The following is a 21344-nucleotide window of genomic DNA, read 5'->3' as shown; positions in this document are numbered from 1 at the left end:
ATAAATATCACTGTGGTTGGTCAGTGGTCAGCTGTCTGACCTGAGGTGAAGCCCGTAGCCCCTCTGAGTTCAAGTCTGTCAGTTCTGGAACTTCAGCGGGAGCATGAAGGGACCTCACCAGACCCATTAGAGCATGACAGATGTGGCTGCAAGCCATTGAGACAAATCTGAAGTACTGAGGAAATAGTCTGTGTGTCTTCAAAATTACCCTCTTAACTCCGCGTCACGATTCAGGTTGTTTGCTGTGGTGTAGCAGGCACTTGCTTATTTAAACATTTTCCTGATTAGGGATCATTTATCTTTCTACCATTTAACCGGGAGTCATTACTCCTGCCTTCGGTTCAAACTCCCCTTTGCTCTGCGTTATATTAAATCCTCAGCACAGGAAAACATACTTCCTGTCTGTGGCTCTGAGAAGTAGCTTAACACAAATTAGCCAAAAGGAAGGGAAGAAAAAAAAACCCTACTACAAAACCTGCTTAATTTCCCTGCCTCCTCTATGCTGGAATCTACTTGCTTTAACAAAATGTCCAAACACCCACCTAGCAGAATATTATTCTTGGAGGAGGAGTTCTGCCAGTTATCTTGAGAAAGACCTCACATACAAGTCGTGGGAAAGGAGACTTCAGTTCAGACCTGATCTCCAGGGTCAGATGGTAAAGCAGAGACTAACAGGACTGTGGAGAAAGCCAAACATGCTGCATTCTTCTGAGGTGATGGCTGTCTATGCTAGAAATGTAGCTTTTGCATCTAGCAGAACTGAGTTCAGATAGCACAGTGATGATTTGTCTTGAGTCTTATTTTACTTCTGTTTGCCTGTATATAAAAACACTTCATGTGTATTTTATATATTTTTCAAATAGAGAGTGAAATCTTTTTAAAACAAGAAACTTACATTCTCATGGCATCTCAATGCTCAAGCCTTTCTGTTTGGTCCAGATGTATCCTGTTAAATACAAAGGAACAGACCTAATAAATCAATGAGCCTATACCATACAGGGAAACTGTTTTTTTATTTGATTTGAATTGATAGAATGAGAGAATTAGTAACAGAATCACAACTAGCAAAAAAAGTTTGAATTCCACCTATTCTATAAACTGGTATTCCTTCAGAATGAGGAAATGCTGACGCTGGGTTCTCTTGTCTTCTTAGCCCATGGCCTTTCACCCTTGGAGCAGGAATGGCTGGTTGTCCAGCCTCCTGCAAAGGAATATGTTTCAGCCAGCTTTTCATAAAGTTCGGGAATCGGTGGGCAGCTTCCTTTGAAAGTTTACATTAAGTGTTCTGCCACTCAGTTCGCCATATGGAATTGTTTAAGAAGTTTAAAGCCAGGCAATAAATGCCTGGCCTCAGACATACTGTAAGCCTTTGTCTATTGAAACACAGCAGCTGTTTCGTTACTTAAACACACGAGGTAACAGCAGCACAAAGGAACTTCGAGTTTATGACAGGCGGCCACAGGTTCAAGTCGAAGTAGCAAAGCCCTGTGTGGGACTTTAAGACCAGCACACACAACGGTCCCATGGCATGCCCCTCATGGTTCACCCCACCACAGAATGAAGAAGTTTAGCTTTATTCTAAAACATCATGTATGGTAGATAGGTTTCTTTGTTTGCACCCCTGGACATCTTTTATCTCTTCTGTATCTTATACATGGAGAACTGGAGGACTGAAAAGTTTGACATGCCCAAGATGATACAGCTGTGAGTGTCAGAGTCAAAACTGTACTGAGGGGCCTCAGTCTGATGCTAAGTCAGCCCTTGCAACCCAGAGGGCTTCTTCCCCCTACGCAGTATAGCCACAGGGTCATCTCCCCAGAGAGTTCATAGGACTCAAAGATTTAATTAGTGTTCATTTGAACATGAGAAATGGTGTCTATGTCTTCAATCTTAAAAAATTCTGACTCACATCCAAACAAACTCACAAAATGAATCCAAACACAAAATGAAATGCAAAAATTCTTAAAAATTGAAAAAAAAAAAGGAAAACAGAACAAACGAACAAAAAGGATGAAACCCAGAGGTATTACACACTTGCAGTGGTGCTGCCAGGGCCACAGTGGCCCCTGGCCATCCTCTCTCCGGTGGCCCATGGCAGCGTGTCCATAGTCCCAACCTTAAAGAGAACGAGTAGGCTTTCTATTGTCAGCATTTGTGTAGAACATTATTCTAATCTTTAAACCATGATCTGGTTGTATAGGCTAAACACGGCATCTGCTCCCCCCCAAAAAAAAACATTTCACAAGGGGCTCCCCCATCTTCACCTCCAACCAGAGAGAACTCCCACTCTTCCCCTCCATTTTGCTCATCGCTGACCTGAGAATGTTACAGCATGCCGGCTGTGTATCTATTTCCCTGACCTCCTTGTCCAGCCCTGAGAGCCCATGGAGGTTGTATTTCGCAGAAGGAGAACACCAAAGCTAAATCAGCCAGGGGAGAACAGGAGGGCGGCGGTGGCTGAGCGGTTTCACCTCCAGATGAACAAAATGAAATGATTCAGTGAAAACACTAGACACGTGAATGAGCCACACCGCCATTTTACACCGTGACTCCCCCTCAGAGATTTCGGGAACCGGTCTTCCAGACAACCAAACCATCTCTTGGTGAAGGTGTTAAAAACGGCTCGACCATACCAAAGGTTTTAAGAGGCAAACGTCTTTCAGGAGACTAGCGAAGGGTTAAAAGTTAGGAGGAGGAAAACATGTGGAACATTTTTAATGACCTCACATTCCTTTACACTGAGCAGTGGGACGGGGAGCAGCAATGCCTGTTTATTTAGCCCGCAGAGTTTAAGCTGGAATGGGATTTTGTATGTGAGAACTTTTGTGAGCCACACAAAGATGTATAGGTTATAAGGTGTTATAATTAAAAGCATAAATATTGCTCCAAATCTCCCATCCAAGCATAAATGGTCTATTCTGTTCTGTTCACCTAAGAGGAGATCTACTGTGGTGGGTGTACTGCAGAATCCTCGATTTAAATGTTTGTGCCACCAACACCCTAATGGTTCAGAAAGCCCCTAAAGTGTCTGGAAACTCCCCCAAATGTGTCCCCACCCCTATCAACTGTGGTTGTTGTTGCAAACTCCAGTTGTAGCAGTGAAAAAGACTAGGCTAGGCTAGCCAGAAGACAGCCTAAACTTTTCCTTACAGGGAAAATAAAATATTAACCCATGTGGGGTCTTTAAGTGTGTATCTTGACAACTACACTTTTGTAATAGGTTTCTGTAATCCCCTGCCTCTGCCTATCTACTGTCAATTTAGTCCAATAACAGGAAAAATAATAGACTGTGTCTTTCTTCCTCCTATCCACGCCACCTTCTTTCAGAACATTACCAAATGAAGGCATAGTAGTGGAGAGCAGGTTAAGTCTCAGTATGTAACATCAGGACCCATTGATTCTTAATTCAGACCCGTTTTAGAGCTATTCTTGGATCTTTCTTTTTAAATCGTATTTAATAGCTCATGAGTGATACGTAAAGTTTCAAAAGAGTTCAATCCCACTGATGCTTGATGTCAGAGAAAACTGTCTGGTTTAGAGTTTTAAGATGTATCCAAGTGCACAAACATAAACACACATGCCCAACAATGGAAGGTCTGTGCAGATGTCTCTGCACCCCTCCCCCAGGTACCTGCATGTATGTTTAAAAGTGAACAGCTCTTCAAAGACCTTAAGTTATTCCTAAGGCCACTTTTCCTACGTTCCCAGAAAATCTGACTTTCTCTTTTGCCATTTGATTTTCAATTCTCCAACTCAGCCAGACATCAACTCCAGTGACACCTTCCTTCGAATGATCTTTTCTCTCTCATCCTTCTCATGCTGATACCGCAAGATGATTTTTCCTCTGTAGTGTTTGGTCACGTGGACCCATCTTTCCATTCTACTGTGGCATTGAGAAACTCCCACCATTCCATGAATAATGGTAAATAAGAGCCTCCTATCGGGTCCATGTCTACTACTAAACTTGCAATTTTTTTACCAATTAAAGCCAAATTAATTTTCCTAATGACCTGTTTCACTCACTTGTTAAAAGCCTTTCGTCACACTGCCAAGTGGATAAAGTTTAAACACTTCTCATTAGTACCGAGATCTCATATTTTTGTCCTAGACTTGCTGACCAAATTTACTTTCCATACCCACAAGACAATCCCTGAATACAGTGTGCATGACATCGCTCCCATGTTTGGATCACTCTTGGCTTACAAAAATGTGTGCAGGGAACTGTTGATTTCACCACAACCAGGTAAAAACCAACTGATGTTTTTTACCTGAATAGAATTCGTTACATAGTTGAAATCTTTACAAAAACAATGAAACTGGTCCTCTCTCCTATCTCCCCTCCCGTCTCCTGTCAAGAAATAAGATGTACCAGTTCTCTAGACTGGACTTTAATCACTGCTCACTCTGGGCAAAAATAGTGAGGTCAACCAGTTATCTGTCTTCCAATTTGGGCTATGGTTTATGTGTGTTTACCCACAGTGAAACAGATATCTTACCAGAGAGCAACTTGTAAGGAATCAAGAGTCCTTGTTCTCTATCCCTCATGTGGAACCTGAGGACCAAACTCGGGTTCTGAGACTTGGTGGCAACTGTCTTTCTCTACCATCTCGAAGGCTTGTCAACACATATTCTGGGTTAGTCTGTCTCTACAAATCCCTAAAGTGCCCTGGAAATCATAGAGGACTAGCTGGAATAGCTCCACAGAGCTGCGTGCCACCCAGCCCCACTGTGAGCCTAGCCTTGAACCAGGACTGGAAGTTATATTCACAGTATAACTCGTGCTAACGTCTGAGGATTGTATAACAGATAACCTGGACACCTTCCTTCCCGTGGTGTGAACTACATACCCAAGGGCTACAAAAAAAGAAGCCATCCTGTCCCCTTGGCCCTGAGACCAATTGACTCTACCTGCAGCCCTGCCCTTTTGACCTCTTCCAGTGTTCTCAATTTTTAAAAATTCCATTTAAAAAAAAAAAGTGAAGCCATGGGGATCGGAGAGCACTGACTGCTCTTCCAGAGGTCCTGAGTTCAGTCCCTAGTAATCACATGGTGGCTCACATCCATCTGTAAATGGGATCTGATGCCCTCTTCTGGTGTGTCTGAAGACAGTGACAGTGTACTCAAATAAATTAAAATCTTTTTTTTAAAACATGAAACTGTGTTTTAGAATCTTCTCATTTGAGTAAAACTCCAAACTACAACCTAAGAATTTGAACTGACAGGTATCTTAGCGTCCTTCTGAAGTGTATTCTTGCTTTGGCCTTTTACCTAGATCTAAGTAACCCAGATAAGCTTTCTCAGGTCACTGAGGAACTGAAAACTTCCAATAGGCCTATCTCCTTGGTTTACGGTAATTCTCCTACTTGCCAGCTGCTCTAAACTATCAACGATGAGCAGTGGCTTAGCTCGATGGTGGTGCACACGTATGCCGAGGGCCCTGGACTAGCAGCACAACGCTAAGAGGGCAAAGAAGGAATGATGAAGGAATGTGAATTGCGTTTTCTAGCCATTTACATGGCGTGACATGCTTTCAGCAAATTGAATCAGCACTGGTTAGAAGATTTTTGGGTTGACGTCACAGCTGTGCGATCTCTAAATTTGTTTCTGCATTGTGAGGTTTTAATTTTACCTCACCACTATGTGATGAATCAGATAACTTTTGAAGAAAACTGGGATATATATATATATCCATATATATGAAGATATATATTTCACTGCTTTGTACATTCACTTTCTCACACATAAATGAACATGTACTTATACTTAATGATATCTGGATTTTTTTTTCTTTTCTTTTTTCTTTTTTTTTTTTTTTTTTCCTTTTTTTCGGAGCTGGGGACCGAACTCAGGGCCTTGCGTTTGCTAGGCAAGCGCTCTACCACTGAGCTAAATCCCCAACCCCGATATCTGGGTATTTTATTGTACATTAACTGAGACTTTCTCTGTAGTTATATAAAGCACCTGGCTACTGTTTAGATCTGATAAAGCATGGAGACTGGTCAGTCCTTGCCCGTTCTGTGTTGTGCATCCTCTGTTCCCATCCTGCTACGAGATACTGTTCAACTAAGAACAGTCTCTTTTATGTTGCTTGAAATCAACTTGCATAGTTTTATACCTATATAGTTGTGATCAATATCTTATATCCACTTATACTTACTAATTCTGTCTTTACCGTACCTTTAAAACTTTGAATGGGTAATGTTTGATTATTTTGGTAACTATTTAGCTAAAGGACTAGGAATGCTAATAAACAGAAAACTTATACAAAGCTTCCTTTGCATCACCACCTTGTATTCAACATACTGTCAAAAAATTACCTCATGGGACCTTCCTGTCATATAAACCAAGTGACCTCCAAGAACTTCATGAGGCATCCGCATAGCTGCTGAGCCATATGCTAGGGGTAGCAAAGTCTGAACGTTTTTTTTGTTAGCTTTACGATCATTTCTTTGAAAGACAGAAGGCAGAGGGAGAAAGCTGTCCTCTGTACCAGAAAGGTGGCAAAAACCAAACAGTCGTATGGTATTTCCCTTTTCTCCGGGAAGACCTTGTGAGCGATTGCCACGGAGCCTGTGTGTTGCCCTCTCACCTGGTTTTTCTCACAGGTTAAAGACTTCATCAACTCTGAACTCCTAGCACAGCTCTACTCCTCTGAGGACCAGAACACACTAATGGAAGAATCCGTGGAGCAGGCTCAGCGCCGGGATGAGATGCTCCGGATGTACCAAGCCCTGAAAGAAGCCCTCGCGATCATTGGCGACATCAACACGGTCACTGTGTCCACCCCAGCCCCACCTCCAGTAGATGACTCCTGGCTCCAGCATTCCAGAAGGTTAGGGAAGAGGCCCAGCAGTACCTGAGCTTGTCCACTCTCCGTTTCTAAGGATGCTTTCCCAAGACAATGCAGACCCAAAGGGAAAGGGGGCTCAAATGCATGAACTCTTCTCATCAACAAGCTAAATGCATCCTTAGAATGAAACTCGATAGTCATTAAAGGAGTAAAACAGTGCCAGATGTCCCAAATGGCAAGATAAGCTTAAAGCAAGGAAGATGGTCGTTATCTATCATACATACATACATGCATGCATGCAAAAATATTCACATACCTTATGTTTAAGAAGAAATACCACCAAATGTTATTGTCTCCAGAAGGTGGAATGAGGGAAGGAAACTGAAATATCAGCATTTATTTTTTTTATAACATGTATCTACGTTATATAGCCAAAAAAGTAATTAATTTTTAAAAAGCAACTTGGAAGTTACAAAACTGGTTTTTTTTGGGGGGGGGGTGTTTTTGTTTTTTAAAGACTAATCGAGACAAGAAGGAAGCGTGGAATAATTAAAACTTTGTCTTTTTTCTCAGGTCACCTCCTCCAAGCCCCACCACCCAAAGAAGGCTGACTCTAAGTGCTCCCCTCCCGAGGCCCGCATCTAGCCGTGGACCAGCTCCTGCCATTCCCTCTCCAGGCCCCCACTCTGGGGCTCCCCCAGTCCCATTCCGTCCAGGCCCATTACCTCCTTTTCCCAACAGCAGTGACTCCTACGGAGCCCCTCCACAGGTTCCATCCAGGCCCACAAGGGCACCCCCCAGTGTTCCAAGGTAAGCAAGCAATGCTACAGAAGTTACCCCAAGATCCTCCTGGGTTCTCTTCTCAGAGCATAACCGACAATATTTATTTGAAAAAAAAAATCAAAACAAAGCAACAAAATAAAAAACTGCAACCATCTTCCCAAACATGTTTGCAGTTTCCACACGGGCAGGGGAAAGAATGGGCACAGGACAAATCCTGGTGCCTGGGCTCATTAGGACACCCTTGTGTCTTACTCATTGGGTCCTCTCCTTTACCAACTGGCACTAAAGCCGCTAAAGCCAATGGGGGCGAGTGAATGGCACTTTCAGAGCCCGGGGACAGACTCTACCAACAGGCTGGTAACAAAGAGCTGCCACTGGGGTCATGTAAGCTGTGTGTAAGTCATGAGGGATGCATGAGTCTTGCCTCCCCCAGTACCCAAAGAACACAGAAAACCGTTGACTGGAAGAACTTTATCCATCTGCGGTATGACCCCAGTATCATAACTTTAATGTAAACCAAGTAACCTCTAGCCAACTAATCCACAATTATAATTGAGATTATAATGTAGACGTAAGGATTATATATCAGATAGACTGCTCCTCCACTGACTAATTCTGACAATTATAAGCAGATTTTCTGGTCTAATTGTCACACAATATAAACATACTAAGGCAAAGCTATATATGCTTTCCTTTGTTCATGTAGTCAACCTACAGGGTTTTTTTGTTTTTTTTTTTTTTACCTTTTTAAAGGATATAAGGTATTGTGGAGTTTTACCCCCCACAAAACCAGAAAATTTAAAGACAAGGAAAATTATCCCATACATGAAGATAACCTTTAATTCACAGAATTGGACTGTCCATGTGCCCCACTGAGCAAACCCTGACTCCATTCATCACACGTGGTGCTGCTCACCCTCCACAGGACCTGTAGGACTGTGGGGCTTGCATTTTGAGCTTCAAAGTGTGAGGGGTAATGGACGGAGGAAGGAGCGCCCCGGGCTGGTAGACAAAGTGTACAGAACAACTTGACTTCCAAGCTGTAAGAGCAAGGTGACTCACGCCCCCCCAAGATAGAAGTTCCTCGCCTAGGAAACAAAAGAAATCACGTGCAGTGTGAGCATCCAGGTCTCGAGATGGAGCGGTACTCTTCGCTGCCATTTTAGTCCTACTCAAAGAACACGTAAATGCTCAGTCCTGCTTTTTTCTCTTTCTAAACTCAATTTGGCAGAAACTGAGCCAAATTTCTAATAACGTTTATGTTGCTCTCAATGTTAAATATTGTCCTAAAAGCCTCACACGCACATTTTTAAGGTTTGTGAGTCCAATTAAATAGGCTGCTATTTACATTTTATAGATAGACAATGAGGTTAGCAGCCTGCTCAATGCCAGCCCACTGGGCTCTAATCCCCAGCAGCCCCACTCCAGAGCCCAGGTTTGGCCACCACAGTAGGGACCCTCAGTGTCTGACATTCCTGCTATGGCTGGCCCTCCTGTGCACTTGAGAATGATTAGCAGCATCCCTGGCCTCCAGTCACTAGCTGTCAGTTATCTCCTCCCTCGGTGATCATCGAAGATAGAGGCGTGGCAGCCGTCCCGTAGGAAAGTAAAGCCATACTCTACCGGGCAATGAATACTGCAGTATTCGTAAGAATTTCCTTTCCACATCAAAAACGTACACTTCAACATTGAATGTTCTACGGGCAAGATGAAGTTTATTGTTTTAGAAAACCTCAAATTGACTGGGACAGTGTCTGCTGCTATGCCAGGAGAGTATGGCGGTGTGAGGGAAAAAGGGGGTTGGGGGGGGGGGTGAGATGTGAGAGTGGGAAGGCAAAGTCCCAGGGGAGCCTTGAACTCTGTTGTTTTGCCTGTTTTGCTCTGAGAAGGAGCCAGAGGGACCTGTGGCTGTGCTGTGCTGTGCTAAGGAATGAGGGTGCAAGTCTTGCCTGCTCGCTTCACTGCTTTTCCTGTCGGTCTCCAATAAGCTAGCTTGCCAGCGCTCTTCAGAAAAATCAGCTTTCGGATGCTAAACTGATTTGCTAAGCAGGGTGGAGTTAGCTTTGGTATTTTTGAGCTTGCACGCAGGCAGAAGGGTGGGAGTCAGTGAGTAACCCATGTGCATTGCCAGGGCAAGGACATGGAAGCAGGAAGGGGGAGCCCTTGTTGGGGACTCTGTAGGACCTCAGTTGAGCTGTTCAAAATCTCTAGAACGCTCCCGAGTTAAAACCAGACTTAACTTGATCAGGTTTGTGTACCGCCCTGAATCTAAAACAGAAATGAAGAGTTTGAATTGAAAGAGAGAAAGCTGGTTGTTTTGTGCTGAGCCCTCAAGATTGAGGGCCAGTGGAGCAGGCTGGGAGGGAATCCCTGTGGGGGGGGGGGGTTGGGGGGGGGTCACCTGAGCAGAGCTGGAGGCCAGTCAGGGTCCTGACGCCTATTAAAGCCTCGCTTTAGATGGAAGATTCTGAACTCACAACGTCTGTTTTTAATAAAAGCCAGAGCAGGAATCCTACCAAATGCAAGCCAGAAATGGGGTTTAAGATTTCAGAGAGAGAGGAAGGAGGAAAAGAGAAAATGAAGAAAGCTCTTATAGAAACAACACCTTGTTCCACTTGTTTATATGTCCTTTTTCTTCCATTTTCTCTATAAAAAAAAAAAAACTAAATAATTAAGATGCCCTATCCATCACCTCCCAGAAAAGTGTTTGGCTTCCCACGGAGAAAACTCTAATTTGTTTCTCCCCAAAGTTCTTTGCTTTGTTAAGGGACCTTCCTCCCTTTTCAACCTGAATCTAGAGAAACTCCCATGACATCCCAGCACAAGGGGTGTCCCTCTGGTCCCCTGCTGGCCTTTCATTTCACAAAGGCAATAGCAGAACTTCTAGGGGCAAAAGATTTTACGCCACCCTAGTGTGCGCCTGGCCAGTTTTCCTCCCCATAGTCTGAGCGACCAGTGATCACAACTTTTCTTTTCAACGTATTCCAAGGTCGTCAAAGCCCTTGGTGCACGGCCCAGGAATCTTGAATATTCCATCTTTTTTAACCAGAATATTTACCATATCTTTCCATTTCAAATATACAGGAAGAGGTAGGGCAGGGTGTTGGACTGATTTTTGACTCAGCCTTTTGGTGCAAGAGCAGGAAACATTGCGTGTCAGTTTTAATTACTTCCACCCGAACTAAGGAGCATCCTAGAGACACTCACTAGCACGGATACTCCTGTCATTAGGAAGTGGGGTGTACACAAATCTGTGATCTTTAGGACATTTTTCCCCCATGGCTTGACTGACTGGACTATCCTATATCTCTTGCCTCCATTCAAGTTCTCTGACAAGAAAAAAACAAAAACAAACAAAAAACCCTGTTTGAAAGTCCACACCAGCCTTGGGTCTGTTTTTAGAAGGATGGCCTCAAGCAGACAGCGCCTGGTTCTCTTAATTGCAGCTCCCAATCTTCATCAAACACCAACTTCAGAGTTAGCATAGCCATTTTCAGTTACCACTTCTTGAAATTAGATAATTGGAAAGTGTAGTCTTTGACATTAACAGAACAAACTAGCTGAATCCAAGTGTGTTTTTCCTGGCACTAGCTAACTCTGGCACTATTTTGCTCGTTTGTCCTTGCCCACCCACCCACACCCACACCCGCCCCTTCCCTAGGACAAAGCTCTTTTGCAAGGATCAAAAAGGATAAGGGTGGGAGGAAGGGTCTCTAGCCCTAGCCAAGGGAGAGCAAACTTCATCTACCTCACCACTCAATATCCCACTTTTAAAAGAGTAGAGAAGAACTTTCTCCAACCCATTCTTATTCGCCATCTCTGACAGTTTCTAAGATGGCCAGGCCTGGTTCACTCCATTTGGCTTTTGCTTTAGCTCACCTAGATGACTGAAATCAAGAACTGGTCCATCAAGCGATGTTCTTGTGAGCCCTGTAAGGAAGACAAAGCCTTCACGGTGTGTGCATCAAGACTTTGCCCAGTTCCTCAATGGTGTTTTCCATGGTTTCTTTGACTTACCAGAGCACACAGCTGTGCAGGAAGACGTACATGCCCCCTTTCCAAAACAACTGATGCCCCCATATTACAAAAGTTAAGGCCAAATGACTTTCGTCATAATTTAGTTTTAAATGTTTGGTCTCTGATCTCAATGGCTTCGCACTGCCTGATCGTATCCCCAACTCTTTCATAGGTCTCATTGTCATAAGTTACCATTGGTACAGCATCCTTTCTATTTTGGGTACGACTTCTGCTGGTTTTATTTGAGGTTTCTGTTGTCCTTGTTATGCAGTTCCCTAAATTTCAAGCCAGGACAAACCACAAACCCATCACTCTTCTATCTTTGCATTCCTCACATCAAGGTTTGGTGCTGTGAAGGAGGAAGCTGTTGAGCCTTGAAGTCGCTGGGCTCAGAGTTCATGGAAACTGAGCAGCCCGTGTGACTAGCCTGGGTGTCACTCCCTGCGGTCACCCACGGAAACATCCTGACTTACCCTCTCCTCTCCTGACAGCCCTCTCAAACTGTGGTGTCTTTAGCAGCCGAGTGTCACTGGGACAAACGGTGAAATCACCTTGTGATTTGTGATGTCAGCTGCTGCGAGCACTCTGTTTCTCCTGACTAGCCAGCCCTCCTTAAAGAAAAAATAAAAACCATACTCAGACATTCTGGATGATCAGGGAACTGTTTTTATTTTTTTAGCAACTAGATTTTAAAAGTTAAAAAAAAACAAAACTATATTATGGCTTAAATATAATTGCTAAAAACAGAACAACTTTAAGTTGTTCTCACAAATTCTTAGATTCCAGGCACCTCATGAGGCAACCGTGTTATTAAAAAGGAACTGGTGCCGAAACCTCCAGATGTAATTAATGATTTGCTGCAGGTTCAACGCGAGTTGTCACGAGGAGTTCACAGTATTTTAATGAAACTAAAATTTCAACCACTGCTCTCTAAAAAAAGCGTCCGCTTTAATCTAAGGCTCTCTATTAAATATACCTCCAAAAGCCCGCTCTATTTCCAGGACGGTTCCTATTCCAGTACACTGTTTCAATTCTTATGACAATGAAAAGCAATGGTTAATGTCCAAGGTTTCTTTCACTCTTCAGATCCTGTTTTCAATATGGTTTAAGTGAAAGTCAAATTATTTTGGTGGTTTCCTCCTTGGGTCTAGCAAAGTAGAGTGGATTTTACACAGACATTTCCATCTAGCCACAGCCTAGATGCCTGACGGTCTGCTTAGGCGAGGCCCTCATACAGCACCAGCGTCTCCAAGGTCGAAATGTGTGAACTCTGTGGCAGTGTGTAGATAGACCCGCATCTGCCTCTCTCTCCTCATTGTGTCTGAATCTTTCCCACATATCCTATGTTACAGGAAAGTAAAAACGAAAAGGGAAATTAGAAAAGATTCACGTCATGCAAAATGTAAATACCATAAATGCAGGCAGGAGACAGCTCCTCCTACCGAAGGCTACAGTTAGCCAAGCAGAGGGTGACAGGCCTTCAGCTAAGCAAACACCACTGCTTGCTTCCCTGTCTGTGTCAGGAACGAATAGCTCAGACATTGTTCCCTTTGGAGCTCTTTCATGGCTAAGCTCCATCACTGCAGGACAAGCCCCTTTGCATCTCGGGGTGCCCAGTTCTGCCCTAGGGTTCACCTGGTTGATAGAGGAAGACAGCCAAGACCGGAGTCTGGCAAAAGAGGCACCGGCCAGGGAAAAGGCATAGCTGATGCTGATTAATTTTCCTGTGGCCAGTCAGCAGCAAACTGTCACCAGCTGTAATCCACCAAATGTTCCTATATACAAGTTGGTGTCAGCTCCGAGAAAGGGGGGAAATACTCTACCATGTGTAAATAGACATCCAGACTTAGGGACGCACATGAGCCAGCGAGGGCTCGAGTTTCACCACCAAGCTCTTTCAATTCCCCTCGCTGGAAGGAAAGCGCGGTTTTCAAAAAACTCAGGCATTCCTGGTTCGACAGCGTATTTTTCAAAGGCCTCAGAGACTCACGGTGTGCGAATTGCACCTCTTTCATGTCTAACTTTTATCCAAGCAGCAAACTCTAAGAATAGGCAGCGGGAAGCCCTCCCCCCACCCTTTTCCTTTCCTCCAACTCACCAGCTACTATGAAAGATTAAACGTGAGACTTGGAAAAACCTTACAAGACAGACAGGAAGTTTAAAACAAAGTTGTCAGGGCAGTATCTTGTTCTGTGAATGTGCCCGGGACACCTAACTGCGGAGCAGAAGAAAGGCGATCGGGAGTTAGCTGAGGGCTTGATGGCTCTGCCTGCTTGCCATACATTTATTGCTGCTTAAACAGAGAATTTTTAAGTGCCCGCCCGGCGTTAAAATTCCTTAGCTTACCCATGCCAACATATTGGAAGCATTGTCCGAGGAAACCTCTGAATCTAAACACGTATTTACACCCTTTAGTTGCCAAATGGACCCCATCTGGTTCGCTGACTCTGTTGCCAAGGATATTACACTTCTGGTCAAGCTCGAGTTGTCAGTGCCAGAGTGGGGTTTTCTGGAAAGGCTCCGGGTCTGAGAGACACTCCATGTTTATGGATGCCACATTACTTGAGCATTTACATGTTTAGATCACATGGCAACTCTAGCCCAAAACAGAACTCCAGCCTAGGGCAATGTCGAAAGCCATGAGGTATTCAGGAACTCTCCCTGAGCCACGGGCTCATTCTTTGCGACTGACTGCTCTTTAAGTATCGGAGCCACGACAGGCAAAACCACGAACACTGAATGCGGAGTGCTCTAGTTCCTTATTTTTAAGCATTGCCCAACAAGCACTGAGAAATATCCACTCTTTGTTTTTCAGTCAAAATAATCAGTTCGCATGAACCACATGAACCTGTTCCATTCGAGGGGGGTGGGGGGGAGAAGGTAGGGGGAGCGGTAATCAAAATGGCAATTAGCCAGATTCTCCGTCTCAGCATCGGTGGTAGTGGGGCCTCCTGGTTTCCATTGCTCAGAGAGAGGAAATGGCCCACACAGGGAATGATCTAAGCACCAGAAAATGAGACAAGGTATAATTACTCTTCTCACTGCTCTTATGGGAACCCCATAAACACACAGGTCAACGTGTGAGTCACCCCTAGGCAGCACCCTTTCCGGATGCTTCGATGGGAAGGCTAACACAGTAACCGAGAGAGGGGAAAGCGAAGAGCCTAGATACTCTACTGCAAACCTATCCAAAGCTTCAGGGGAAGCCTGAAAACCTCGATGAGCTAACATGAAGGTGGACCTCCAGCCCCATAAACTTGGGGGGTAGAGGCAGAAGGATCACGAATTCAAGGCCAGGCTTGGCTACAAAGTTGAGTTCAGGCCATCATGAGGTACAGTGTGATCCTGATTCATCTCCACCCCCAAAAAGGTGCACAGTGTGAGAAAGCCTCAGATGGCTTTTAGTATAAGTGGGAAAATGACATTCGTCTGCAACCAAATATCCCTCCTGCCTCCGTCGTGTACTCATTCAAATTTGGTTTTAGAGATTCTGAAGCAACACCATGGAAACATCTCTTTCATCTGCAAACTTCAGTCTCACATTAATTCGCAGGCCCTTATCTGGATTATTTGGCTATTTTGTTTGGTTGTTTTTGAATCAAAGTCTTGCACAGTCTACTGTGTCCCTGAACTTACTTTATAGCCACGTCCGGCCTTGAGTTCCTAACCTCCCCAACCGTTCAGTTACAGATGTATACTATATTGTCCAGGGGGAACACTTACAGGGCATTTTATAATCCTGCGGGTGGCTTGCTCGACAAAGAATACTTACACAAGACAAATTCTGGACCATGTGTATCCTTTCAGGTTCACAGTGTGGTCCTGGAGATAATTTTAGGACTGAATGAATTTCCTTCAGATAAACCTTCCTTTACGCCTCATGCCCCAGGTCCTACGCCGCAAGATGTGCCTACTCTCTGCCACTACGGTTGCATCCACGAGGAAAGGCTGTAAAAAGATCTAAGCCAAACATCCACTGGTTTTTTAAAAACACTCCCTATAGTGTTGGAAACTACTTTAATAACTAAAATGATAAACCCTCATGTCAGACAAGTTCTACAATATCTTAATTATTGGCTTTGAGGTGAAAAACTGAGGCGATATTAGTGGGTGTGTTCACTAGACAAACCATGGCAGGACTTTCCCCCCACATATCCAAGCCTGACACCAAAATAAAACCCAAGCACCACAAGCCATTAGCATGAAAACCAGCTGAAAGGTTCAGAACCACCAATAAACAGGAGCACTGGAGGAAAAACCCCGTAACTTCACCAGGAGACTTCAACTAACCCAGCCAAACGCTCTCGGTTCAGTTCAGGCATCCATAGTGAGTAGATGTTGATATGACTGTTTGTCCAGGGACGTGCAGTGGTTAGCGTTCTGCCCTGCAGTATAATTAAGCTGCCTTAATACTTCCAAAACTCTAAATGACCCTATCCACATCTTACTATTTAATACTTGAAAGCCAGTATAAGAATCTTTAACCTTTAAAACGTGACTGTCTTTGAACAAGCATATTGAGGGTTCTCGAGTTTTCTTAAAAGCACAATCTTACTGCTTTTGCTCTTTTCACTCAAGACCCTTTCTCTGTGAGTCTATCTGGCACATACTGTTAATTCAGTCTTCTAGGTGAGGGGACAGTACCTGGAGGCACTCCTGCTGGTACTACTTATCAATCCTACTGTTCTGTTTCCTAGTCCCCTTCCCTGCAGAGTGGGGAATTTCAGTAAAAGTGTCAAGAGCCACAAGGAACCTCGGCAGTGTCCACATGCTTCATGCTCTCCCTGGCCCTTGGCAGTTTTCATTTAATATGCTGGGGGAGGGGGTCATGGTAATTTGCATATTTTACTTTTTCCCTCTGCAGAATCTATAATACTATTGGTTAAAATTAAAGCATATCTTCAAGTGTAATGATGAGACTAGGGAAGACAGAATAGTCGTGTCTCTTGTTCAGAAGGCAAGGTTAAATTGGAAAAAACGGGGGCTTAGGAGCACCCCTTTTACTGCAACCCCCTTGGAGCCCCCCTCCCTTTCTCTCTCTAGTCCCACACACCATTCTCTAGAGCAGCCTTTCGCTAGTTACTTATGGTGGACACCTGCCTTCTAGCTGTGTTTGGCAGGCCAGCAGGATGAGGTAATAATCAGAAGAGAATGTTCTAGTTCTCTGGCCTCCTCCACGTACAGCCTTACTCAAAACAGCTCTCTGCGGGTGAGAGCAGAGTGGCTTGGAGATCCCTCTGCCTAACGTTCTGTGGAGGCCTGAAAGAACAATGGGAATATAAATGTTATCTACCTTGGCCCATCCTTTCAAACCGTTTACTTACAGATGTGCAGGGAAACCAGAGCCTCGCATTTATAAACACTTCGCCCCTATTTTCTCCGAGCCCAGCCGTCATCTTAAGCACTCTTCTCCCTGTGTGCTCTCTTTTTTTCCTAAGAGCATATTTTGTGAAGGATTTCTCCAGGGCAATGGCAGTCTTTGTAAGACAGACGCCCAAAGGACATATGGTTTCCATACATTTTCTGTCTAGACTGGCTCTATTTAGTGCCTCTTGGTCTGAACTGGTCTAGTTAAAGTTTGTGCAGGAGCTTGTATAAAACTTTTAGATGTGGGCATACCATCAAGGTGTAAAACAAAAACTTTGCCTTCATATTGGCAAGAGAATAGAAGGGGTCGGGTCACTGGGTGCTTTCCTTCAGGTGAAGTTGTTCTATCATGTTGAACGTCCGCTCACCCACCTCCAAACACTGCCCAGAATACAGGGTAGCTCTCAGTCTATAAACTCCTCACTGTTTTCTTGAGTAAATTGTTCATTGTGCGTGCGTGCGTGCGTGCGTGCGTGCGTGCGTGCGTGCGTGCGTACACGTGCACGCGCGAGCTTGTGTGTTTGAAAGCTCTAATTCCTTCTTTACATGGCCCAGAGGACCTATGATTTCTTGCCCTTTTAGCACCAATTTTTACAAACACAGCATTTTTCTGACTTGAAGGAGAAGAGAAAACCACCCAACAAGCCACTGAGTAAGGGACTTAGCCATTTGGCATTTCGGTAGCTCCTTCAACCAACAATGAAAATTCTGTTTTAAAATGTGGTTTCTGAGCCAGTGTTCAAGGCTGCTCTAGAAACAATAAGATCCTTTCAGAAGGAAAGAATAACTTCTAGGCTTGCCCAGAAGTCAGCTTCGCTCCCTTCTCTTGCGAGAGCCCCAGCCCTGCCTGTTTAACTGCTTCACAGCTACAGGCTCATGGCAAGGAGACACTGTGGGACACTGCACGTGTCCCTCCTCCCCCAAGTGCTGTCGCTTGGCCTCTGAGCATGTAACTGGTCTTCCTCCTCACGTATTTGTTCACTGGCATGGCAGCTCAAAAACAATGCCCCTCTGTTTTGTTTTGTTTTGTTTTTTTCTTTTGTTTTGGTTTTTTTAAATGTTGAGCTTCAAAGGTATATTAGAGCTCCCCCTGCTGGATGTTTTTGAGAATACTGTTGTGTAAGCCAACAGTACACTGCAATTCTTTGTCTCCAATTTTTGCCATTGAAAGGGCAAAAAAGTACTGTGTGGTGCACTTAAAACTGGCCTTTGACTCAGCAGGTGTCGTTTGGCAGGAGGGAAATATTGCTACAGCCTTGTCCTTTCTAAATCTTCAGACTCTGTGCATTTATTTTGTAACGGTAAAGCAATTTTTCAAAAAGAATTTGCCTGCTCACAGCTACCCTCTCTGAACCAGTTACACAGTTACTCTCTCTGAAAGTACCCCCTTCCTTGTCCTATACCAATGCCTGGAAGGCAAGAAGCTCTCTCTCTCTCATCTTTCTTAAAGCGGAAGTGAGTGAAGGTGCAGACTGCTGTCTTTTCCTTCCTTGCTCCTGCCCTTTCTTTTCCATGACTTCAGAGACAGGGGATTGCATACCCTGGAAGTAGAAACCTCCACTTGGGATAGCTGCTTCTGGGCACCTCCTTCAGAACCTCACTTCCTTCCTTTGGATGTTAAAGTCAGGTCCTCCCTCTCCTGGAGCCTGAGGTGGGAGGGAGATGAGGGCCCGGAAGAGAAGGGAAGAGGAGACAGAGTCAGAAGGAAGATTTTTAGTCCCTACTATTAATGGGAGTGGGCTCTACAGTACAAAGTCCCAAAGGGGGGAGGAGAAGATTCTAAGGAATAGGAGAAAGAGGAGGATGGGGGGGATAAATTTACTGTAAGGAATGCCATGCCACCTAACTTAATTCAGTGGCGATATGCTGCAAAATGCCCTAGCCCTGTTTTCTCAGGCTCTGTTCTTAAGTCTACTTCTCTCCGCCTTCTTCAGCCCCTTCTTTTCCTCGCCTTACCTGTTGCTAGTGATGTAGTTCAGAGGCCACTGTAGAAAATAAAATATCACATCTAGTCTTGTAAACACCACAGTTTCATACAACTAAAGGTTCTCTAGGTCGTTTCCTCATTTGATCAGGTCAAAACAAGTCACTGGTTGCTTGTGACAAAGGGTGGGTGACACTTCATTTTCTAAATAGCAGCACTTGTCCCGGCTTGCTTTCTTTGTAGGCATCCATTCCTATTCCTGGAGTGTCAGATCTGCAACTTCCCAACTTCCCGTGTTCTAGAATCACGCCCCACCCCCAACCCCCTCTCTCTGTCTCATGCGCACGCGTGCGCACACACCAACTCTAGGCTAGGACTCCAGGTGTCCCTGCCACTCTCCTAGCAGACCTTATGTGAGCATTTACCTGCTGTTGTCACGGCTCGCCTGACTCTGTCCTAACAAGAAAGCCTTCCAGAAAGTAGCAATCTTTATGTCCATATCCCTGTTAACATCCTGCCCTGTAACGCACACCAGGGAAGAAAAAATGCAAAATGAGTTGACCTGCAATGCTTAATCAAAACTTACTTTGGACGCTGGCCCCCAAACCGTGTATTTTACAAACCAATATAAATACATTTTTATTTTCGGTCTACTGAAAGAATTCGGGTCACTGCTGTTGTAAAATGCCTTTCCAACATCTTCAACTGAGACAGAGTTAGTGTGAGAGGGATATCAGCATCATAGCTGTGAGGGAAAGCTACATCAGATCTACTGAGCAAGCTACATAAACATTAGCACAGTTCATTTTATTTCTATTTACTCCAGAGACTAAGTATTCAATTAGTACAAGTTAATGTCATCAAATAAAGATTGTGAAGAGTTTTCTCCTCATGTGCTCATTTCAAGTCCAACAACCTGATTCACGTTTTCCATGTATATTAGTGTGTGTATGTATGTATATATGTATATATGCATTTACGTATGTATATATACATATATATTATAAAAGGGCTTATTTTTACGGGGGACTGTATGTCACTTCTCGTATTTAGTGAGTGATCCAATCTTTTTTTTTTTTTTTAAATTTATTCATTTATTATATATAAGCACACTGCAGCTGTCTTCAGACACACCAGAAGAGGGCATCGGATCTCTTTACAGATGGTTGTGAGCCACCATGTGGTTGCTGGGAATTGAACTCATGACCTCTGGAAGAGCAGTCGGGTGCTCTTAACCGCTGAGCCATCTCTCCAGCCCCGAGTGATCCAATCTTTAGACCCAATTTTGTGTACGCTCATACACCTACTACAAACAGCTCTTGGACAATGAGCTTGATGACGTTCCTCAAGCCACAAAAGGCAAACTCTGTGCCACAGAGCAAGTGCCTGTATTACTGTCTACAATAAAATAATAAAGTATCTTCCATTTGAACAAAGTCCTGAGCATCACAACATTTTCCTGAGTTGAGCCCAACTCCATATAAATATACAATACTTACTTTAAAAATTGCCAAAATAATCTAAATATAAGTGGATTACCTGCACCTAAAACACTGCATCCTGCAATTGCTGTCTAGCATGAACATTCAGAGGAGGGTGTGAGCTTCTGGCCTGTCGTTGCCTTGCCATTTCCTTCAGAGGCATACTCCCGTCTGTTAGACTCACGCACGCAGTCAGTCATGATCTCCAAATCTTCACCCTGTCCCCATCAAGTGCCAAGCTGTGCTATAAGAAAAAGTGTAAGAGGAGCGCTCACTCCAGGGTGGTTCAGATGGGGGCTGGGGAGAAGGCTCAGTAAAGTGCTTACTGGATACCCAGCGCCCACACTTAGAAAAAGAAAAACCAAGCATGGTGGGTGGTGTAAACCTATACAGTGTTGGGAAAGAGGGGACAGGAGGATCCCTGGGGCTTACTGGCCAGCCAGTCTAGCTAACTCAAGGAGTGAAAGTGATCAAGGAAAACTCCAACACCAACTTCTGTCCTGACTATACACACATACACACACACACTCTCACACACACATAGTTACACACATATACACACACACCACCCCAAAGCTGATGAACAATGCACTCTTTCCTGGTGGAACCTCCCCAAACTCATTATGACTGGCCTCACATCATGAACACTCAAGGCCAGAGAACAGAAAGACGAACAGATGGAATTAGACTTCTATTCTTAAGACAATCGTGTGAGAGAAGGAAACAAATGGTCACTTCTCAACCTTATCAGTAAAGCCAGCTTCTGCCCCCCCCCCAAAATGCCACCCAGCCAGCAGGAGCATGGGATCTTCTTACAAAAACTGTCATTGTCCAAAATCCTGTAAATGGGCCATCCCTGCAGCCACAGCTCCAAGTCTTACATCCTTCCCTTTGATTTGAAAGCAGAAACATGGCTCTTCTAGCATAACCATAAACCGCCCACACACAACACAGTGTTTCAATAAATGTTTAAACGATACAA

General features: G+C 44.2%; 1 protein-coding gene and 1 long non-coding RNA gene across 29 annotated transcripts in view; one reads left to right on the top strand and one right to left on the bottom strand.

The window, feature by feature from the left end:
• Nucleotides 1–21344, top strand: part of Dnm3 (dynamin 3) — a 478966-nt gene that overhangs the window by 445998 nt on the left and 11624 nt on the right. For 4 of the 6 annotated variants that reach the window (XM_063272014.1, XM_063272015.1, XM_006250141.5 and 1 more), the window contains 2 exons: nt 6606–6832; nt 7364–7600. In XM_063272014.1, coding sequence (XP_063128084.1) covers nt 6606–6832; nt 7364–7600 — 464 coding nt within the window. Of the gene's footprint in view, nt 1–6605; nt 6833–7363; nt 7601–11931; nt 12234–21344 lie in introns of those variants that run through there. The other 2 variants (XM_006250142.5, XM_063272013.1) reach the window with 1 other exon arrangement.
• LOC102554129 (uncharacterized) overlaps nt 1–21344 on the bottom strand; it is a 60222-nt gene that overhangs the window by 36442 nt on the left and 2436 nt on the right. For 5 of the 23 annotated variants that reach the window (XR_010057243.1, XR_010057235.1, XR_010057241.1 and 2 more), the window contains exons 2-3: nt 896–20606; nt 543–816 (exon numbers count right to left, since the gene is read on the bottom strand). This is a non-coding gene — a long non-coding RNA (uncharacterized LOC102554129). The remainder of the gene's footprint in view (nt 1–542; nt 817–895; nt 20607–21344) is intronic. The other 18 variants (XR_010057236.1, XR_010057245.1, XR_010057237.1 and 15 more) reach the window with 11 other exon arrangements.

This window comes from Rattus norvegicus, chromosome 13, assembly GCF_036323735.1.
Source record: "Rattus norvegicus strain BN/NHsdMcwi chromosome 13, GRCr8, whole genome shotgun sequence".
Taxonomy (NCBI): Eukaryota; Metazoa; Chordata; class Mammalia; order Rodentia; family Muridae; genus Rattus; species Rattus norvegicus.
Note: the sequence above shows the minus strand (reverse complement) of the source record. Positions and strands in the feature narration are given on the sequence as shown.